Here is a 23,326-nt window from a genome sequence, read left to right as displayed (position 1 = left end):
TTATACCATAGCGATTACTAATATTAAAAGTTTTTAGCATTTGAATTTATTATTACTACATAATGTTTTCCATATGGACCGTTTTTTATAATAATTTATAATGGCTATTTATAAACAGTTGTTCTTGCTTCCTATTTGTCGAAATACTATTTTATTGTATTTCCAATTTGCCTTATTTTTTCAGTAAATTTGAGAAATGTAAATTTTATTGTAGATACACATTCGAAGGAATGATGCAGGCGGTTTATCTTAATCGATCGGATCTGTCGTGCTCGGACATCTACTGTTACTTGCGTTCGCCAAACAAGATTCTCTCGATGATGGACATGCCAACAGTACCATTTTATGTTATTCTGATAGCACTTAGCTCTTGGATACTCTGTTTACACATAATCACCTATGCTGTACTTTGTTGGAAATTTTATTTTGCAAGAAAGTAACGTGTTAATACTTATCTTAAACAAGAAAGTACTTTCTAAGTATGTCTCAAACAAAAAATTAATGATTTAGCATATTTTCTCTGTAACAGTAGGTAGAATGTTAAGAGAGACAATAGGATTAGAAATGTAAAAATTTTATAAATTTTTTGTACCTATATAACACGCTCAATAATAACAATGTAATAAGATTTATTTTCTTATAACTGATTATGGTGATAATGTAAGAATTGGTGTTATTATAATAAAATAAATTAAATATAACAGTATAATAAATTAAAATATCTTAAGGTACAAGTGAATAATCAATGCGTCGACTTGACAAAATTGAAGAAAAAGCCCCTAAAATAGATAATTTTTTAACAGGAATACCCTTTTGTTTTAAGTCTTTTTATTAATAATTGTTGAAAAGCGTACACTGCTACCTACTGTGTTGTAAGATCGTCTGAAATGATGGCTATAAAACTGTAATAATGACGAACTTTATCGTTCATTTTATAATAATATAGCAGTGTGAATCGAAGCCTGATTATTGTCTATTTTACAGATGGAGCCGGCCAACATTATAAAAATAAATACAATTTGCATAATTTGCTTTACTATGCAAGTGATTTTTTTGGTATCACGGAATGGCATTTCTTTACCACAGCACATGGAAAAGCTCACTGTGATAGTATTGGTGGGAATTTAAAACGAGTAGCGAGGAACTCGTTTTCAAGGAAAACTAGTTTGCAAGGAACTGTAATCTTCATTATTGAGACATTTTACATGTGGGCAAAAAATAATGTGAAAGAGACAACAATTTTATTTAGTTCGAAAACAAATCACAATAAATTAAGTAAGTTTTTGGAACCAAGATATTCGCATTAACGAAAACTATTTCGGGTACATTAAAATATCATGCGATTATTCCTGCAAGCGAGGATCAATTGATTTTAAAAGAATTTAGTTTTGATAAAGAACAAGACTTCTTTCCAAGAAAAAAGAAGAAAAAAATGAATCTAAAAAATATAAAACACAAAGACTCCAGAACTATTTTTCATTTCATAGTCATTTGTTAAAAATATATTATTTATATTTATGTAGTATTAAATAATTAGATTAATTTTAAAAAAATATTGATATTATAAAAATATGATGTTATAGAGTTTTTGGCTAAAATTTGGCTGGAAATCCAATTTTATTTTGGAAAAAATATTCGTTTACAAGTGGATCCTATTGCGATTACTTTATTTAAAAGTAAAAAATTGATTTTTTTATACTGTTAAATTTTTCTCGCTAAAATTAACTTTTTTTATCTGAAAGTACGGGAAAAATCCTAAAAAATTTATATCTATAAAATCTTTATATATTTTGTAATTTTAGCTACAAATATCAAAAAAAGAAAAATTTCTTAAAACGTTCTTATTTCCAATATCTTGGATGCAAAGCATATAATACTAATTTTTTAAATCTTTAACCTTATACAATATGTGCACTAACATGTTTTCATGATTATTTAAAATATCCCAAGCAGTTCATTTTTAGGTGGACCCCTGACACGTGGAATGCACCATATATATACACACACTTAATGGCACTGTTATGTTTAGTATAAGAAATGAAGTCATATTACTTAAAGGACCAAAGGTCAAAACGCAATCATTAAGAAGAGCGATTTTATCATTTATATCATGTAGACGCTGTAGACACTGACTCAGTAAACATTCAACGTGCTCGACAGTTACAACATAGTGAGAACTCTTGCGTTATAAAACAGGTTCGCAGCAAATTCACTCATTCATTCGCCTTGTAAAAGTGACCGGCTGTCGTTCTGCTAGACTCAACGATTCGCAGTGCTACAAGATCAGTCAACGCATGAAGTCGTAGCACGACGCTATGCCGACCGTGTACGATTGATAAAGAATTCGACGATTGTCGCGTATCATGCATCTGGTTCTTCAATTAATCAATTGACGGCGGACGGCTGCTAATTTTACTAAGTGTTCGGCAAGATGCTGGAAGCGAACGGCGCAGCGAAAATGCTGGACGACGACTCCTGCAAGATCAGTTTGCGGGAGTCGGAAAAATTGCTGGGACCCGGAAAATCGTGGAACTCGCAGATGTGCATCGAATTCAGCGATCTCTGTTATTCGGTTCGTCGCAACCGCAAAGGCAAGAACATTTCATCATCGTCCCACATATTTATGAAAGTTGCGATTTTGCGTTCTCAATATTCTGACACAATTTACTCGTACGCTTCGTAATATCTTCAGACAACTTTAGATAGCTGTATAAAAAATAACTGATCTAATCATTCGATTGATATAGCAACGTAAGCGCACGTCATTACATTGCGATACATGTCACACAGATATAATACGTATGTTGTCTCGATTTGCGCGCTAAACACATCCGTCTGATGATTTCTAGTATTTACGTATTGATATGTTAATTAAATTCGCTCAATCGTAAATTCGCGCGTAAATAATCATTTTTAACGTTGTGAGTTTTCAGCGCACAAATATCATCTATATGTCGCAACATTTTAACTGAAATTTAACCATAAGGTAAATACAGGTTAATATTTTAAAATGTGATGTACGTACACCATTATGTACTTTTGTTTAAGCTAAGTGCGAAAATATTAGCAAAGTGAGAAGATATTAAAACTTATTCAGCAATCTGTTTTTAAAACTTATAGAGATTCGGCATCCCTACGCCACTAAACTTACATCCGCTTCTAGTCGTTTATCTCCAGTTATTTTATGAGTCAGATTAAAAAAGAAACTGACACAATTAATTTAAAGCTTAAACCAAGATTTAGATTGTAATTTTGTAATAAATTAAATAATAAAGCTATGGATTATATATTGACGTATACGTGTCCGCGTTTGTAGTTATTTTGGTCGAGATAACAAAATTTTACGTAGATAACAAAAGATTACGTATGTTAATTATCGAATTTTTCATATTAGTATGTACAAGTAACTAATACAACTTTGTTAATTTCCTAAATAGAGCTAATGTTATGATCGTACTAGATTTCGTGTTTAGAAAAGCATATTATTTTATAAGCCATAAGAAGAGCTAAATGTCTTTATATAAATTAATTAAAAATAATGACGTAACTATTTTATTTAAAAATAAAATAAAAATGTCATTATAAAAGTTATGATCCGCAAACAAGTTTTTGTTCGCATTACAAACCTTATTATAATTACGTGTCGCAATGTAAACAATTATCTTGAATATCTCCAGAGTGTTCCCCAATTATTTATCTCATTACATAAATTTGTAATAAAAATACAAATCATGTATTGTTTGCTCTAATCTTACAATTGAAAATTTTCAAGTCTAACATATTATATAATATGACATATATATTCATATATAACATATCATAATATGTCTAAGATGGGTGCAACATATGTCAAAGATTATATATTTGACAGCCGATAGCGACAACAGATACATCGCGTTTCGGATTTTGGCTAAAATTATCTCATTTATTAATTTAGGACTTAGCGATCCTGAAAATCTATGAATAATTTATAAAACGCAGTTATAGGTTTATTGCGTATATGCATTATTTTCTTGGAAAATTGTTTGATTTAAAGAAGCTGGTTTTGAAGGTTACACAGCTTCATTTGTAATTATAATTTGGATTAATTGGACGCGCATGTCTTTTCTTATCAGAAAATTACCCAACACTTATCAGTTTCGTAATTAAATGTGCAACAATTTTTGGATCTTAATGCGATTTTAATGTAAATGTGACACGCAATCAGATCGCGTTTTCCACGTGTTGTCTAAATATGGTTAAAGAGGAATGCTTACTGCAGGGGCCGAGAAAACGATCCTGCGTAATGTGACGGGGCACTTCGAATCGGGAAAACTCACAGTAATAATCGGCCCTTCTGGCGCGGGAAAGACCACCCTGCTGAAAGTCGTGTCGGGCGAACGATTGACCGACGTTAAGGGCATTGTCACCATAAACGGCGTTGAACGGGACAGGGGAATGTTACGCAAACAGGTGTGCTACGTGCCGCAACAATTCGATCTATTGCCGTTTCTCACGACGAGAGAGACTCTCTACATAGCGGCTCGGCTGAAACTCGACGTTAATCAGGACGAACAAGCGATTTGCTTAATTGTAAGTAAAATATAAATACGAAAGAAACGTTCCAACCGCTATATGTATTGTATAAAATGTATTATTAAATAAGTAATATATATATAATAATTATATAAAAATATATTCTATATATTATTATTTCTACTATATAAGCTTGCTATGGTGAACAAATTAAAAAGTTATATAGATTGATGCATCATCAGATATTATTTCTGTCAGGTGAACGATATCGCGGAGAGTCTCAGCTTGTCAAATTCCTTAGATACATTGGCGAAAAAATTAAGCGGTGGCGAACGAAAGAGACTCTCCATCGGCGTGGAAATGATCACCAAGCCATCCGTTCTCTTATTAGACGAGCCAACAAGCGGTCTTGACAGTGCGGCGTCCAATCAGGTATGATGATAAATTAATGCACATTAATTTATTGATGCAAATTACATCAATAGCGATCGTTTTGCAAGAATATTCGCTATTAGCCGACATAAATCGATATTTATTTTTCTTCTAATTCTATTAATAATTCCTATACAAACGCAAAATATCCCAGCAATATTCCTGCGACGTAGCTGGAATATTATATTCTATTCCGCGTTGTCATTAAAGCAAGCATTAAAGCGTTCTTAATGTGCCGCATATAATCATACGATTTACATTGAATAGCTCGTTAACATGCTGCACGGTATGGCGAGAGAGAACTGCACTGTGGTTTGCGCGATACATCAACCCAGCAGTCAGATGATTTCGCTCTTCGATGACATTATGGTACTTAACCAAGGCAGAAGTATGTACTGTGGTCCAAAGAGCGAGATCTTAAATACGTACAGCGTCGCCGGGTTCACGTGTCCCAGCTTCTACAACATAGCAGAATTCGGTAACGTCGACTCTACCGATCCGACTTAATAAGTGAATTACAAAGAGACAGGAGAATTAAAAAAAGAGTATTGACATAAAATATTTTAGAGCTGTGCGCATTTTTCTTATATATTCTTTTACTTTAGAGCCGATTTCATCTTATTAATCTTGCAAATGAAATTTGTTAAATTTATTAAAAAGATACATTTTGTAATTAATTATACAAAACACCAATAGTAAACAGACTTCCTTAAAACAGGCGTATTCTTAAGAAAAAGTATTCAAATAAAAGTTTACCTTGCATAAACTTCAGCAAATATTCTCGATATTTCGAAAAGCATCAAGATTATAAAACTTGATATAAGTACAAGTCTCAATATTATATGCAAATACAAAGAAAATGCTCACATTAGTTGTCTAATTTGATGTACTTTGCTTACATGTAAGCATGTACGATCGTAAAATTTCATGCATCGTGGCTTTATCACTTTTCGATGTTACACATACACAACAATTTTACTATATAATATTTATAATATTAAATGATTCAAAGCATATTATTAATTTGAAAAAAAAAATGAAGAACAATCCACATGTGATATTGATTGTGTTTTCCTGATCGCAGTACTTGAGGTCATAACAGAGCAAAGAGGTGGAGATTTAGAGAATTTACACAGGATCTGTCGTGATGAATACGAAAAGCTCAGATCGCGCAATAAACGTAATGAAAATGGTAAAATATACTGTTACATACTTTATTAAACGTTTCTTAATTATCTCGATTTTTTGTTAATCCATAATAATTCATTAATAATTCATTAACAATTATTTTAATAATTTATACTAATTTATACAATGTGTACAATTTTTTCCATCTTGCTTCGCGATGATTGGCTAATGAAAGCGTGAGTATTTTATCTAACGAGAATATCCACAATATTCTCTATTTTTAGAAATATTGGATCAGGCATTGAGTATCTAAACCGCGAGGACTATATCTCTCTTGTGTATGATATAAAATTAATGTCATTCGAAAAGCATAAAGATATAAAGCAAAAGACAATTCAAAATTATGAGAAATAATTTTTCAGTCACTAATAACTCTCATTAATTGGATTTTTTTATAGAATCGACTGATTCTAAGCAGAAATGTGAAACAGGCGATACTGATACGTCCACAAATTGTATAATACCAAAAAAGTCGACATGGCAACAGCAAAAGATTTTATTTTTGAGATCTCTGATTTACATCAAGCGAGATAATGTGAGTAGAAACTATCGAAAGTAATATATTCGAATAATTAGCTTGAAAAATCAAATTGCTATTATTTTGTGTGATTGATCTCTCAGACCTTGACAAAACTAAGATTTGCGGCGCATGTTGTGAATGGCCTGTTATTAGGAACAGTTTTCTATAATTTTGGCGACGACGCGGAGAAAGTGCTCAGTAACACCGCTTGCTTATTTTTCTTCCTGTTATTTTTATTCTTCGCAAATGCCATGCCTACAGTACAGATGTGTAAGTGACATAGATTCTTCTAATAATATTTCATATTTCTGTATTTTTTTTTTACGTATAAACGTAATGTATAATTTATGTGATTTTGTTGACACATAACTAAATTATATATGTATAACTACGATTCTTTTGATAATTCTGAAAGACTAAAAGAAAAATAAAATCAACTTCTTTGACGATACTTTCAATTTTCCGCGTTTAAAATTATGATAAATGCGTTTTATGATTTTCATAAATAGCTATACCATGTTAATCTAATTGTAGTTCCCACAGAAGCGACAGTATTTCTGCAGGAATATTTAAATAACTGGTATTCTTTGAGGGCTTACTACAGCGTAAAAATACTAACGGATCTCCCGTTGCAAGTATGTTTTAATGCAGTATTATTTGTATTATTACTAATTATAACTAATTATTTCTTTCAGACATGAAGTTCTGGCTAAATATCACCTAAATATATTGTCATTGGTTTTGAAATCAATTAAAAATTTGTCTAATTTCTAGATACTTTGCGCCTCATCTTTCCTGTTTACAGCGTATTATATGACGGGACAGCCAATGGAATATGTTAGAATTCTACAGATGTGGAGCGTTTGCCTGTTAATTACAATTCTTGGACAAACGGTCGGGATACTTACAGGCGCAGCTTTTGGCACCGAGGTATTTCAGCGGCGGTATTATTTTAATTAATATTTACGCTATTAGAAAAGCTACAAAAAAGACTATAATAAATCAACATTGCATACTTATTACAATATTATATCGGAAAATATCGCGGCTATAATTATTTGTAATAGTAATAAGTTAATAAATCATTAGATGATTTATTTATAATAATAAATAATTTTTCAGTTTATATATGTATATATTGAGCAGCTTATACTATTCAATTTTCAATTTAATTGTTATTTAATATGTATGAACAGATAATGTAGCTGAAGTATAATTTCTTTCAGTCAGGTTTCTTCTTAATACCGGCAGTCAGTACACCATTATTGCTGTTCGCCGGATATTTCTTGAAATTTAGAGAAATATCGGTATATCTACAGCCTTTAAGCACTTTGAGCTTTTTCAGGTACAGACAATTTTATACCATAGCGATTACTAATATTAAAAGTTTTTAGCATTTGACTTTATTATTACTACATAATGTTTTCCATATGGACCGTTTTTTATAATAATTTATAATGGCTATTCATAAACAGTTGTTCTTGCTTCTTATTTGTAGAAACACTATTTTATTGTATTTCCAATTTGCCTTATTTTTTCAGTAAATTTGAGAAATGTAAATTTTATTGTAGATACACATTCGAAGGAATGATGCAGGCGGTTTATCTTAATCGATCGGATCTGTCGTGCTCGGAAATCTACTGTTACTTGCGTTCGCCAAACAAGATTCTCTCGATGATGGATATGCCAACAGTACCATTTTACGTAATTCTGATAGTACTTAGCTCTTGGATACTCTGTTTACACATAATCACCTATGCACTACTTCGTTGGAAAGTTTATTATGCAAGAAAGTAAATAAATACTTAGAGAATACTTATCTCAAGCAAGAAAGTATTCTCCAAGTATGTCTCAAACAAAAAATTAATGATTTAACACATTTTCTTTGTAACAGTAGGTAGAATGTTAAGAGAGACAATAGGATTAGAAATGTAAAAAATGTATAAATTTTTTGTACCTAAATATATAACACGCTCAATAATAACAATGTAATAAGATTTATTTTCTTATAACTGATTATGGTGATAATGTAAGTATTGGCGTTATTATAAAAAATAAATTAAATATAACAGTATAATAAACTAAAATATCTTAGGGTAAAATATCTTAGGGTAAGTGAATAATCAATGCGTCGACTTAACAAAGTTGACGAGAATGTCAAATAGGTAGCCCATAATTTTCATTTATCTTCTTACATAAATGACGCAACAAAATAATAAATGTCCGTAAAAATATATAATTATATATAATAGTCTAATATAAAAACGTATAACGTGTTTTAATAATGACGATAATAATAATGATGATGCATAAGAAGCACGTAATAAATTTGAAAGATTTTGTTTGTCAATCGGTCAATTTTCTCGAAGGATTGAGTAAACGTAATTGTTTTGTAATATATCTATTATTTCAACAATCAGCAGTTTGGCATTTTTTTACAATTTTTAGAAAAAACATCACATAAAAATAATTTCTCAGTGAATAGTGTCTATTTGCATCTTAGAATCAGAGTTTTCATTCAGTGCTTGCTGTTTGCATCCTCTTATTAAGAGGACTGACATAATCCACGCTTTTTATCCTCAACGTATTTTGCTCGAAACCTTGGATGAACCGAAAGCTCTCAAAGCTATGACAGATGCAATTGAGTTGGACCTGACATAAGTTCAAGTGGCGTATCTTTCAACGGAAGTATCAATTCATTCCGTTGACGCGCGACGCGTACATTATCACGTAGGATTCCTTAGCATCACGCACGTATCACATTTAAGTATAAAAATTAAATATTATCGCAGTAATTCACTAACAATATATTGCTACGTGTGTGAACTTATTGCCGTCTCGATGTCCCTCGATATCAACTCGGAGGTACATATATACACTTGTCACGTAGGCATACGCACAGTCTTACTCATTCATGCGACTATTACGAGATTATAATCGGACAATGTGTCAATATATACAGAAAGAATATATACAGAGCGCTTAATATTCGTGGCACTCTTTTTCTGCTATAAATCGAGATATGCGGTTCGGATAAAGTTTCAGATAGCAACAAAAATATACGATCAGACACAAATGAGCGGCTAATAGAAATAATTGTTTATCCCGTCGTTTTTAACATTTTCCGGTATTTCGAATTATTTTAATATTTCGAGAGCTACACGCATTCGGCAAGTGCGGCTTCAGGCAAAACTTGAATGCTACAAATTGAAAGGTCGAGAGTTACGTAGTTAAGTAAGTCTCTCAGCCATTTAAATACAGTAGCAGTCAGAGTATAAGATAATCGCATTCCAAAGGTTTAACCGTATCGGTATTATCGGTATGACACGAGTTTCCATCGTAAAAGTATATATGCGCCGCATCGTGTGATGAGTAATATTACAGCGAGCGCGATAATATCGTTCCAGAATTGGTCTCCCCTCATGGCGATGTCTGAGAGAAATTTCGAAGGGTATTTATAGTGACAGTACAGCTCGCCCTTTTCCTTGCAGTCCAGAATGGGTCTGTCCAATCCGTAAATGGCTCCGACGAATCTACGAAAGCACACGTTAAATTAATGTCATAAATAACAATTTATATTTATATAATTTTGGATTATTATTAAATAATTATAATTTATGTAATATTTTGAATTATAAAAAGTATATTGAATTATGTCGAGATATAATTTCGTCGTAGATATAAATAGACTATTGGAAATACACGTCATGATATATGTATACAATGTTGCTAGGTAATACAAAATTTATGAAGTGTGAAGCAATTCTTACCCCTCTAAACCGTATCGTAAATAGCTGAGATAGCTACCCCACTTGAGGTAGCTTGGTAGATCGCGTAACGACACTCCGAATCCAGCGAACATCATTAGTGGTACTGCCAATGTTGGTCCCATAAATGTGCCGTTCTTCAAGTTAAAATGTTTCTTTATTACGTTTTACTTCGAAAATTAAGCCTTCTTTATGAAACATTTTGCGACAAAAAAGTGCTATTTATATAAGGAGTCTTATCTGGACAATGCTTGCTGATAATTACAAAAAAAACTGTGGAACTATTAATAACATAGTAAAAAAAAAACGGTTAATGACGCATTTAATTGGATCAAAGTCATATGGAAGTTGCTGATATGTAAAATTAATATCTCTAAGTCTGATAAGACTGGACGTCGATGAAGAGACTTATTTAATTACACATGCAATTAAATAGCAAAGATCGTACAGCCTGCGAACAAGTCAGCATCATCGACCAATTTTAATAAATTATTATTGATATAATTGATAATACTTACCACGACATTAAATATAGCGCCTATCATGAGACCGGTACCTTGTCCAATAAACATGATTAACATGCTGATGGCCAAGAACATACAAAATCGAATGACCTCCAACGGTTGCGCCGACATAAAATAGACGATTATCGAAAAAAATATGCAGCATACTATCGAAATCGGCACGTCGATCAACGTTATCGCCGTGTAGAATGCCTTCAAGCTGTACCACCTATTGAAGTGTTCCTTCAGGAGGATGGACATCTGCATTGGGACTGCGAATCAAAGATGAGACGTTGTCCGTTACGCAATCTCTCATTTGCGGTAAAATTTACCGAAGAACCCCGTATAGTCATCGTGAAATCACGGACGGGAAGCGCGCGGATACTTACAGGTCACTATCGTGAGCATCATCGTCGTCATCATGTGGTGTATGAGGATGGAAAAGAGGAGATTGTAATTGTCCAGAACGCGGGAGCCATCGGCGCCGGATCGCATGAAAACGCAGCCCAGCATTACTCCGACGACTATGTTAACAATGATGCGCAAATGCGTCAGAGTCTGCAACGATACACATGCACGGATTTATTAAACAAAACTTCGTGCGATCGTAGCGTTCTTTACGTCAAGATCGATATGGCGGCTGGCACTTTCTGGATTCTCAAAATATTACAGCGTTTTCCATCGGAAAAACTTACTGGCGCTGACAGCACTGAGTGCTTGAAGCGTATTTCATTGGTAGAATTAGTGAGCATGTTTCTGAAAAACTCAAAAACTGAGGCACTGCCGTGAGTGCCAGTGAGTTTTTTTTCCCAATGGAAGACGCCTTTAATTTTCTAAAACGCACGATGGAACAAACAATTCTTACCGTATCTCGTTTACACATGATATATCCTCTCCTTAGCAAGATCTTGATTTGGTGAACGAGATTTGTCGCGTGTAAGCTGTTATCGTGCCTTACTTTCTTTAGTGGATGTGCCGCTGAAAAAAAAAACGATCAAAGATTAAACGATGTCACATAAATCTAGACTGACTCTGCCATTCAATTTTCTAGCACAATGATTTAACGCTATAATATCATACTTTGTTACAGATGTAAATATTTAAAGGCGATTAATTGTCAAAAATATGTAGATACACAGAGAAATATTTTTTATTAATATAATTTTTAATAAAATATAAAATTACACAATTTTGTATTTATATTATTGTAACATGATAATTTTTATGATCTTCGATTTTCTCCGTACCTCTCAAGCTTTTCGCATCCCTTAGAGCTTCCGGATTGTCGAACCACTGCAAATTTCGTCCGTTTTGCGATCCCATTATCAATGAATCGATTTTATCATCGCCGTACTCTCCGCAGGCAAGCTCGATCACTGCAATATTTGCATATAGCAGCATATAGCAATATTAACAAATTTCTGAACAACTCACCGAAGGATGAAATATATTATACGTACTGTAATCTGCTGGATTGTGATACATAGGACACGGCATTTTCATATTTTCCAGATATGGCACGAGCTTGCTCGTTGCTCCTTGGTACAGACAGTTTCCATTCGTCAACACATATACCTGCGAGAGAAATTTGATTTTCCTATCATTCTAATCATATAAATGCAATTCTAAAAATGAGAATCAAAACGAGATCGATGTTTTTGAGCAGTGATTTTTATCATTTCTATAATGCATTTTTATAATTTCTGTGACGCATTTACTTACCTGATCGAACAATTGAAACAAGGACGCACTTGGCTGATGAATAGTGCAAATTATTGTCCTATTCTGTCGCGCCAAAATTTTTAGCAAGTTTACGACTTGCGTGCAAGATGAACTGTCCAGACCTCTGTAACAAGTATGGCAAATGTAAAAATATAATAACAAATATAAGATGGCTATTAATGAATAATCTTTATTTAAACAGCATTAGCGATAATCATCAATCAATAGTTATTAACAATTTCGGGTAAAAACTGAAAATACTAGATATATATTGTACTCCAGAGAAACGCTAATATTATTATAATTACTCATGAGTCGTTAAATATTTAATATATTGTGTAACATAATTACAATAGTAGTTCTCTCCGTAACGAAATATTATGATATGATAATGTCAATAAAAGTACAGCGATAAATGACAAGGCAAAACAAAAAATAATAAAAAATTCTGTCCATCCTTATTAGATAGAAAGATAGATTATCAATTGTAAAAAATCATTTAAGTAAAAAGCAACAAAAATTGAATTATTGCACTTAAATATGTAAATATTTATCGAGGATACTCAGATGCAATTATTAAGATGTTAACATTGAACGTGAAGATTGAAAGAGACAGCCATTCAATTTTTTCGAGCTTATATATAAAAAAGAGAAAAGTCAGATAGCATTGAATGATCAAAGTCCAAATCACTACACTTACGTGGTGGGTTCGTCGAGGAACATCACCGTGGGATTATTAACTAATTCCAATGCGATGGAGAGTCGTTTCTTTTGGCCGCCACTTAATCGACCGGATCTCGTGTACATGTGTTCGTACAAACCAAGTGTCGTGAGAACGTCTTCGATCTGCAACATTATGCAATTGATCCTTATAAAGTATTATAATTTATTTTAAATCGGTTCAACGATAAATCTCACCTGTCATTCAATTAATACGTCAATTAACACTGGTGCTGATCAACTAATGATACATATTATTGTATTATCCTCAAATAACAATTAAATAATTATCAAGCGTTAATGCGATTTGATAAAGCACTGACAGCACTGTGTGATTTAATTCTTTCTAGATTTTAATAAATCACCGTGATGATTTTTTTTTTTCGATCAATTATCGAAATAGTTGTTAATAAATTTTTACGCACGATCATCTCCTTCTTGTGTTGCGGCGTGTTCGACGGCAGCTTTAAATCGGCGGCGACCCTCATGTTCTCGATCACGGTGAGCAGGGGTTCCAATCGATCTTCTTGCGTGATATAGGCGCTGCATCTGAGGAGGGATAATTAACGAAGCGTTAAAACAGCAACGAAAGAAATTGGCAACGCGAGGTCGTGTCGAATCGAGAGGAGAGACACCGAGATGTATGAAATGCCTCTATAATTTCCTTAATTATTTAATCACTTACGTAGCTTATGTTAATTTAGAAAGTCTCAAGTTTGATAAGATTAATGTATCGCGGACTGTGCTTACTTCCGGAAAGTGTTGAGATGCCGAACACGGCCGTTGACGTATATGACACCGTCCACTCCGGTTGTGCGGAAACCAGACAGGATGTCGAGTAACGTGGACTTTCCTGCGCCGGATGGCCCCATAAAAGCGATCAACTGTTTGCTAGGGAGCCTTCCGTTAATCCCGTGCAAGATCTCTTTCTCCCCTGAAATTTTTCCAGCGCAATGATTACCTAACGCCGCGCGCCGTGAAGGCATCGTTAGCAACGCTTCCATAATTCCTCGTTTCCAACTCCGTAGAAATTCTCACTTATTGTCATGGTTATCACAATCGACTAGTTATCGTCTTCCAAGATGTCGTTTTACATAGAAAAAAATTTTTTCGTCGGGAAGCAACACAAACACTATTTATTATACATATATTCGTAAGCTAAGTGACCTTTTTGGTTTAATTTATACACTGTTTAATTCATAGTAACTAGTTATACTCAATTTGAGTCATTTTTAACCATTCTTATACTCTCTAAATTTCTTGGAGTGGGAATACTGCCACTCCGGTGAGATTTCACTCTTTTGGAGTAAGATTTCACTCTTTTGGAGTGAGATCTCACTCCAAAGAGAGTGAAATCTTACTCCAAAAGAGTGAAATCTCACCGGAGTGGCAGTATTCCCACTCCAAGAAATTTAGAGAGTAGGTCACCAGTGCTTTTACTCAATATATCGTTAATTTAACTCAAACAAATAAAGTCAAAATAATACTGTTTTGTGTTGAAATAACAAATTTCGACACACGTGGTAGTTAAAAATAACAAAATGTTATTTAACTCAAGGTACACTGATTTAAATTCTATCCTTTAATATATTTAACAGTGTAACTAGAGGATCGCTCACCTCTTCTGAAGCCAAGGCTGACGGTGTAGGTAATGTTCTCGAAGATGATGTCAATTGATTCCTCGTTGTTGTTGTGCGCGGTGTCGGACGGCATGTCGGCGTCCTCTCGCCTCTCGTTGAACGTAGATCTGGGGTCGGCCATACAGACCGTCGTATCCGTGCCGTTTTCCCGCCGGTTGCTCGCCTCGTGCATCAATACTTCCATCGTAGCGCGCTTTGTGCGAACCGATCGAGTGATAAGGATCGATTATGCTCGAACGCTCATCTGTCGCTCCAATCCAGGCGACCTAGAACAAGGAGCCGGCGCGGCGGGCTTTCGATTTAGAGATCACGAAGATCCGCAATAACGATAGTCGGGGGTCGTAGAGGTAGACGTAAGACGAGACAACATTGCAATTAAATGACTCGCAACAATCGTAAAAAGAAACTCTTATTTTTTTTAACGTATTAAGTACTAAGTAACCGCGCTCTCTGATTCTTTTCTTAGATAAATCGGCTTAATGCTAATTAGACCTGAAGTAAACACAATGGCAATTTATGACGTTGTGCTGTTGTAGGATAAAGTCCATGACGAGTGGGTTTTGTATTATTTCCGTGATTCAACGGAATTCTACATAATAGTTCTTATTTCGGGATTACAGACGATTTGAAATCTGCGACGCATGTCACAGATGGATAAATTAACGTAAATTAACGATTTAAAGAAGGCTAGGGGGGCTATAAATTTACAATTTTATAAAACAGAATTAGCATATTAGTGTCAACATGTATTTTCTCGGCTATAGTATAATTGATACAACCAAATAAGATTCTCCAATTTTTTTCCTTTTCTCTCCATTCTGTATACATAAAAAAAAAACAATAAATTAACCGAGGAGGAATTTGATTCGGTACGTAATATAATCGACATAAAGCGTGCGTCGTTTTGTGACCGGGGAACAAAGGTAGCTTTGTATTTACGAGATATAATTTTCTGTCCGACGCACGATGATTCATCCGTAAGCAGAGCCACTCGTTTTGACGACATGTGCATACAGATACACGCGGTAGTGACCGGTCGTCCGTGACACAGAATTGTATTTCGCAATCAGAATTTCAAAGTAGTGGATGAAAATGGTTATATTTTACAATACATTGGACCAAAACACTTGTTACCTTCGTCTGCGTTTATTTTTAAATTCCGTCGCGCCCCGTTGCCCGGCCAGTTCTTACAAGAACCGACTAAAGCGTATCTATCTTTATTTATAATAAGATTGATAATAGTTATATCATATCAATTAAACTCTTGACGCATCTAATATTTACTTAAAGTGATTACGAGATAAAATAGTTGAATAAGAGTCCCCTCATCTCTACATTTCCTGATAAACACGCGTAAACACGACTTAGTGAACGAATAAAAGGTCAGTAAGTAAATTAGAGGATGACTAAAAGGATTAACGCAATACTCCGAGAAAACGAATAATTAGAAAAGCCTCGCGGATTTCCCAATTATGTAGAACGCAGATCGTCAATTGTGGTCGGGTACACGTCAACAAGATCGTATCATCTTGATTATACTCCGAGAGTACCAAGTCCAGTAACCTTTGATGATTTCATTGACAGCGGAATCGTTAATCTTATCTAATCGTAAATGAATGTCGGGAAGTTAATAGTGTTGAATTTTCAGTCGACTCGCGGACAGTCGTCACACTGTTTTCGAAATAATTAAGTTAACGAACGGCAGCTGGCTATCAGTCCAGCAGAATGTTCGCAATAAAGGAGAAAAAGAGAAGAGTAAAATTGCGCGTCAAAGATATTATCATGAACTTCGTAGCGTACACACGAGCTTAAAGAAAGAAAAAGAAACTGTCACCAATGAGGAAATAACGATGCCGCGTTACGCAATGCGATATGCGATTCTCCTATTGCTCCTGTGAACTATAAAGCGATAAGGTCCAAATATGGAGCAAAAATATTTTGCATATCTGTACGCACGCGAGTTTGGTAGGCCTTTGACGTCATCGTAATGCGAATAAAACAAAGTCTCTGTTTTGAATTGTGATCGCCACTCTCGAGCGTTAATAAATCAGGCACTTAATGCATGCCTGCATGCAATAGACAATTAACGATCGTGTAGTTTTTAAGCCGCGCTTGTTATTGTCTTTATCAAACATTTGAAAACATGTTTTCAATCATCTCCGTCCTCTCATCGTATATTTACAATTTTCCCGAGTGTAAGTACTAAGTACTTAGTAGGTACTTAGCTAAGTAGCTTTCCCAGGCGTTTTGCTTGAGGCGAATACCGTTGGAAATGAAGGACTGCCACTCCGTATTAAAATGAAATTAAACCACGCGAGATTCGCGCAAAAGAAGAATTCTTTTTATTAGCATCGATAAGAATTCGCTATTTTTCTTTATGTAACCAAAAACTGATAGAAGTAAGATCGATTAATTGGGAAAACCAATTACAAAATTGTCTCTTTATGCTTCTTTTCGAACCGTAAAATTGACTTCTTTATGTAACAAAAAACTGAGAGAAGTAAAGTTCGAACGACAAATTGGGAGCACAATAAAATTGTCTCATCATATTCGTCGCAAAGATCGGCTCTTTTGTCTAACAGGTAGTTGAGAGAAGTAAGATTCTGACAAATTGGAAACACTAATGACAAACTATTGTTTTATGCTCCTCCTCGTCGCAAAAATCAGGGTTTTTTTATTTAACAAGAAGTACTCAGAGAAGTAAGATTTGTCGGAGGATAAATTGGGCAAGCTGATATGTAATATACACCGCCATGAGCTATTTTTTCGCAACAATATATAGGTGGATGCAGATGTTGCAAGCAAGAGGTGAAAGTAAGGATAACTTCAAGGACGAATCGCTCGTTATGGAACACAGTGCATGCATTTTTACGTGTACTCGCCCATCAGCTTTTACGTGTTGAGATCATTCACGTGTGTGTTACCGTCGATACATCGAAAGAAAAACGAAGTTGGTACGACACGGTACTCTTAAAGTAGCTCTCGGAAATTACAATCTCGTGCGAATATAAGAGATAAAAGAGAAAACATTGAGAGAACAAGTTTTTCTCCTAAACGACATAATTCTCAAGCGTGTTTGAAATTCGGAGCGTTAGACCGTTTGCTCGAGTTGTTTTTATTAAACATTAGACCTGATTGTGTATAGTGAGAAATGTCCTGTGTCAGCAAGGATCACGTACGTTCTCTCACGTTTCTTTGTCGATGAAAAAAGAATCAGTCGATACGAAAATAATTGTGTTCCTTGCATAAGTATTAATCACCATTTATTTCAGATTTGTATCAATCACGTCACCGTGCCATGTATTACGTGATGCAAATGTAAAGGAGGGTCCACATTATCGAGCAGAACCGCGAGCCAAACTTCGCCGCGAACCGATCATGCGTCCACATTATCGAGCCAAACTTTGTCGGCTCGATAATGTCGGTTCGTGGCGAAGTTTCTATAGAAAACGGGCTAACTACCCAGGTAGCAATTAATGTCTAAAAGACATCATAAAGACATCTTTAAGATTTCTGGCATCTTAAAGACATCTTTATGATGTCTTTTAGACATTAATGCTACCTGGGTAAGAACCAAGCGCGGTAAATGATGCGCGAAAGTTTTATTTTAATTTCCATTTTACATATCTTCTAATCTTGACTGCGCGCCGACTAAATTTGTCAGACTTGAAACACAGTTCCGGTTGGAGTAGTAAAATCCCCCCCCTACACCTAATTAAATCGAATTGATCGAGAATGTACTTTTGTTCATTTGATCGGCTTTTTTAGTTTGCAAAAAGAAACCCTATTTCCAATCGGTTAAAAACACGAGAATTATAAGTTATTATTATTTGTTTTTTCCGGAAAATATCGCAACTTTAAATTGGCCTACGAAATCTGTTATTACAAGGCTATAATTTTGAAATGTGCTAAATCGGCTAGATCATAGAAACTCAGTTCTATACATTTCGTGACTCAGACATGTTATCTCTTTGATAATATTTATAGTAAAATTAGCATTCAAAGACAGAAAGAGAGAGAGAGAGAGAGAGAGAGAAAGTTTCTGTGAATGTATACATTATAATTAAGTTTGTAATTATATAATTAATAAAATTAATATATATTATTATATAAATGATAATATAATTGATATATTTATTATAAATATATTAATTATAATTATAATTATATTAATTACAATAAAAATGTAATTTTTGCAAAATTGTGTCAGTTTTGAAAGGAATAGGAGAAAGAGACATTGCTGAATCAAACTTACGATTGCGGATGTCAATTGGCGATTAAAGCTTCGATCACAAATAAGAAAAGTGTCAGTCGTGCACTTTTGCAGTCATCGATTTTCACTTTTCACGCGGACGCGAATTCCAAAATGATGGCGAAGGCGGAACAACTCGCGCGTCGCGCATACACAACGACAAAAACCGTTCAAGTAACGATACGATATGTACGTACTTGAGCACACTCGTCAGATTACGGAACAAAGAAAAGATAATGGTCGATGGACGGCACAAATCAACCGATAGAAAGCGTCGCACGTTATCGTTATGCCTTCCGCAGCTTCGATAAAGGATCGCCGCTACTTGGAAGGGGTCTCCTCGCGATTATGCCTCGTATTATTGACGATTCGCTAGCGCATCAAAATTCCCTCGGGGAGGGAAGGCATTTAGATTGTGTCCTCTTTAAACGCGCTGCACTGACAGATAAGCGAATGATGAATTGTATACGTAGAATGAGTGGTGCGCGCAAAGTTCAAGAGAGATCCGGCACGAGTGAACGTTTCAGGCTGGAGTGGACTTTCGTACTGAGGGAACAGCGTATTACGTTTCTTCCCGTTCCACGTGATTTACTGGTCTGCCGCGAATTCGGCGACTTAGACGATGCATTGTCGTTAATCTTTTTTTTTTCCTTTTCGGGTATGCAAATATCCTCTGGCTCTGACGGTGATTTGAATAAATGAATAAAGAACATAGTATACCTTTATATTGAGGGCAAAGTAGCTGGACAATGTTATTTCAATGTTATTTAAATGAATCACACATTCATGGGTGATTCATGGATATTAACATATCTGTCGCTCTAAACAATACTAAAGAAATCAATCCAGTGAGAATCGAATGAGATCGATGGAGTCGATAGAGATAGATTTTAATTGAAAACAGAGTAATTACACAATGTTGCTTTGAAAATCCACGTTTATTGAAATAGTTCTTTTTTTTTAGAAACGGATATTAACATACCTGCTGTTGAAACTGAACCGATCAAAGGAGATAACAAAGTTCTTGAAGACGACAGCACGCGGTAAAAAGTCTACTGTAGACTTTGACCGCAACGCTTTTAAGTATTTACAAAGTACGACACATGTGGACTTTATTATCTCTTACCAGATACAGTCATTTACTATAGTATTCAAAATAATTACATAAACAAGCGATTAAACTGCAAGTAATTAAACTATTACGCTTGAAGTTAAGTTTTTATTTTCCGAGACCAGATAAAACATCTCGAAACGTGCTCTTCGTTGTTACTTATGCGAGTTAAATTAATTCCCTCAGCAACATAAACATATATATATTTCTTATGCAAAATTTGTTAATATTGTTGGCAGGGACGTTGTTGATAATACAATCAATCAAGTATTATCAACAACATATAGCAATATGCGAGAAATAGATTGCAATAACTGTTTGTTGCGTTTCAACAAGAAAAATGCTTTAATTAAGGATTCCGTATATCTAATTATAACAAATAATGTAATTATAGCACGTCGTCGCACCGCATGATCCAATCGGTACAAAATAACCCTGATTTTACCGTAGAATAATTTATCTTCGGCCATGAAAGCGCTCTTACATTTCCAAGAAGAAATTATCATACTTAAATAGTTTTCAAAAACTGTTAGCCCCGCGCAAAGAGTGTCAACAAGAGAACGTTCATTCCCAAAAGGAACAAAATTTAAAAAAGAACACGTGCCTTCGGAGAAAAATACTCAACTCATATTGATGATGAGCCATTCCATTTGCTTCTCGTTTTGAAAATTAAAAGTTGTTGACGAATATCTTTTTTATCAGGCTAAACAATTAATTATCACGACCAAAGTTCTGTCAAGTGCATCGTGTTCGCATCCACCGCATTACACCCGGGATTACGCATATGTGGTTTACGCAAGATAAATATATATGGAACAGGAGTGACTCGCGGGTTAAAAGACAAAACAGGAAAAGCGTAAAGATGATTTACGTTCAATTTTTAGATTAGCGGACATCAGTTCCTCTTCTCGCGTGCACGTGCGTGACACGCCGTGATAAAAAATCGTGATCATGTGACTTACATGTGCAAAAAGTTCTTATATAAAATCGCCGCTGTTCAACAGCGATAAAGAGGAACATTAAAGGACGTATCGGCTCATGTGTTACTGTGTTGGTCTCCAATTATCGTAGAAAAAAAATGGTTGCGTGCTTCGAAACAAGTTTCGACTTCCTGAAGTTATAACTCTTATCAAGAGTTATATCATATGAAGATATAACTCTTATATCATAAATATATTCAATGATGATATAATCAGGCGCGTGTCGACATTTTCGCGAGATATTACCAAGTGCAGAAACGCGAAAATGTGCGAAGGATAGATGCGCTCGAAGTATTTAACTGTACATAACGCGCAGGAAAATATTCGCTAAAACGCCCCAACTGCGCGCTCGTTCTTAGGATGTATTTTTAGCGCGGGGCTTGTCGCACGCTTCACAAAAGTCCCGATCAAACGATTTAGAGCCCGATTTAATTCCCCTCGTTCGGAAACGCCGCCGCGCCGCAGCGGGACAACGACCTTTCGGCCGCCGCCGCGGTCGCGGTATAGATCCGCGTGGGGCCGTCGAGGAGTTGTCTGAAAAAGCTCGCTCGCCGTTCCAGGAGCAGCGAGCTTCGAGGCGTAAAGAAAAAAAAAATGGAAAGCTCGACAGAGAGACGGGATGCATCCGACGTTGATCGATTCTGTGCACTGTCGACGCTCGGGGCGCGTTTGAAAATTTCTCACGGAAGATAACAGGAATTGCGAGCGTTCATATCTCTCGGCGCACGCGAATTAAGGCATAAATCTCTCGCTTTAATACGCCGAACGTGAAAATTACTCTGCATGTGGTTTAAGTCAAATAGAAATCCGTCGAGCCTAAAAACGCGAAGAGGATAGTCCGGGATTGATTTCACGGAAGTGACGGTCGATCTTTCACATTAGCACCCTCGGTAACACCGAGACGAAAAAATTGAAAATAGGCATTGTTGACTAACTCGCGGTAAACTGCGATCGGTTACATGTGAGTAATTTCAGTCTGAAATGTAATGTTTGACGGAACTGACAGCGCGAAGAGTAAACTGAGTCTTTTATCGCCCGGATAATTAATTAGATAATTAATTGGCACCACGCTGTCGCGCAACATTTCTGTTTTTTTCCCCCATGTTTTATTTACATCAAAATTTCTCTTACACAACGTGTGAGATATCTCGCGCGATATCTCTAACGCGTACAACGTTAATTGCGACGGAATTTTAAATGAGTGTCAGTGAATAGTAATCTGTTACTTAATCCATAAAAACTTTCTGCAACTTTCGCGATCTCCTCGGAAAGTTCCTCGGTTCCGCTTCAGATCAACGGAAGTAGAGAGGAAAAAAGACAACTCGCCACTTCAGCGAAACGTTCGGAAGAATCTAAAAATCAAGCCATATAGCTGCCGGATACACGCATGCTGCCTTCTTTTCTTCAGCGTGTTGAATAAACGCGCGTTTGTGGATATTCAACTCGAGACGTGTCAATTGCACGTGTACAAGAGAGAGCCTTGATATAAGTCGCCTTGACTTGTAACTTTTGACACTTGGCAATCGTAGTTTCTAACCGGCCATCAGTGCCAGAGATAACATACCGCTGAGAAAGCATTAGGGATACGCCGGATACGTGACGTACGCAGAAAACAGGCGATGCGGATCGTGTGTCGCGAACGAGTAACGCGAACGCGGAATGTGAAAGTATCGAAATTTCCGCGTTTCGCGGCATTAGATCTCTCTCTCTCTCTCTCTCTCCCTTTTTTCCTTTCTTCCTCCTCTATTTCTCTATTTCTTTTTTTTTCCGCGCGGTCGCGGAATGAAGTTGCGAGGTACGCAGCTCGTTAAGTCGCGATGTACTTACCGGGACCCACTGCACAGACCAACGCTCGAGCGTCTCGAAGACTGACGTGACGTGCAGGACGCGGACCGTTCGCGACCGAGGATGAAGCACTAACTCGAAGAGACCCAAGACTATCCGCTTTTCTTCCTCACTCTATCTCACCGATCTCA

General features: G+C 35.5%; 2 protein-coding genes across 6 annotated transcripts in view; one reads left to right on the top strand and one right to left on the bottom strand.

The window, feature by feature from the left end:
- The window catches only part of LOC139769799 (ATP-binding cassette sub-family G member 1-like), a 15,094-nt gene extending 6,452 nt beyond the window's left edge, over positions 1-8,642 (top strand). The window contains exons 1-11 of one of the 4 annotated variants that reach the window (XR_011717631.1): positions 2,120-2,591; positions 4,262-4,572; positions 4,774-4,947; positions 5,215-5,425; positions 6,032-6,139; positions 6,534-6,670; positions 6,757-6,925; positions 7,190-7,290; positions 7,430-7,585; positions 7,886-8,000; positions 8,227-8,365. Coding sequence is in view for 3 of the 4 variants with exons in the window: in XM_071701185.1 (XP_071557286.1) it covers positions 2,432-2,591; positions 4,262-4,572; positions 4,774-4,947; positions 5,215-5,425; positions 6,032-6,139; positions 6,534-6,670; positions 6,757-6,925; positions 7,190-7,290; positions 7,430-7,585; positions 7,882-8,000; positions 8,227-8,452 (1,872 nt within the window). In the remaining variant the exon portion in view is untranslated. Of the gene's footprint in view, positions 1-214; positions 919-2,119; positions 2,592-4,261; positions 4,573-4,773; positions 4,948-5,214; positions 5,426-6,031; positions 6,140-6,533; positions 6,671-6,756; positions 6,926-7,189; positions 7,291-7,429; positions 7,586-7,881; positions 8,001-8,226 lie in introns of those variants that run through there. The other 3 variants (XM_071701185.1, XM_071701187.1, XM_071701186.1) reach the window with 3 other exon arrangements.
- Positions 8,637-23,326, bottom strand: LOC139769798 (ATP-binding cassette sub-family G member 4). Of its 2 annotated transcripts, none has more exons than XM_071701183.1 (13): positions 23,178-23,326; positions 14,987-15,273; positions 14,118-14,301; positions 13,793-13,916; positions 13,348-13,493; positions 12,648-12,771; positions 12,386-12,500; positions 12,173-12,301; positions 11,791-11,903; positions 11,315-11,483; positions 10,941-11,197; positions 10,426-10,559; positions 8,637-10,188 (listed from the first exon to the last, which is right to left on the bottom strand). In XM_071701183.1, exons 2-13 carry the CDS (start codon positions 15,189-15,191, stop codon positions 9,969-9,971), a joined length of 1,920 nt encoding a protein of 639 aa, XP_071557284.1. In that variant the 5' UTR covers positions 15,192-15,273; positions 23,178-23,326; the 3' UTR covers positions 8,637-9,968. The 2 variants fall into 2 exon arrangements, with proteins under 2 accessions (XP_071557284.1, XP_071557285.1); XM_071701184.1 differs by lacking the exon at positions 23,178-23,326 and adding an exon at positions 19,263-19,808.

This window comes from Temnothorax nylanderi, unplaced genomic scaffold, assembly GCF_030848795.1.
Source record: "Temnothorax nylanderi isolate EJ_2023f unplaced genomic scaffold, tnyl_v1.0 TNYL_tig0024_pilon, whole genome shotgun sequence".
Classification (NCBI taxonomy): domain Eukaryota; kingdom Metazoa; phylum Arthropoda; class Insecta; order Hymenoptera; family Formicidae; genus Temnothorax; species Temnothorax nylanderi.
This window is presented reverse-complemented; position numbering and strand designations above follow the sequence as displayed.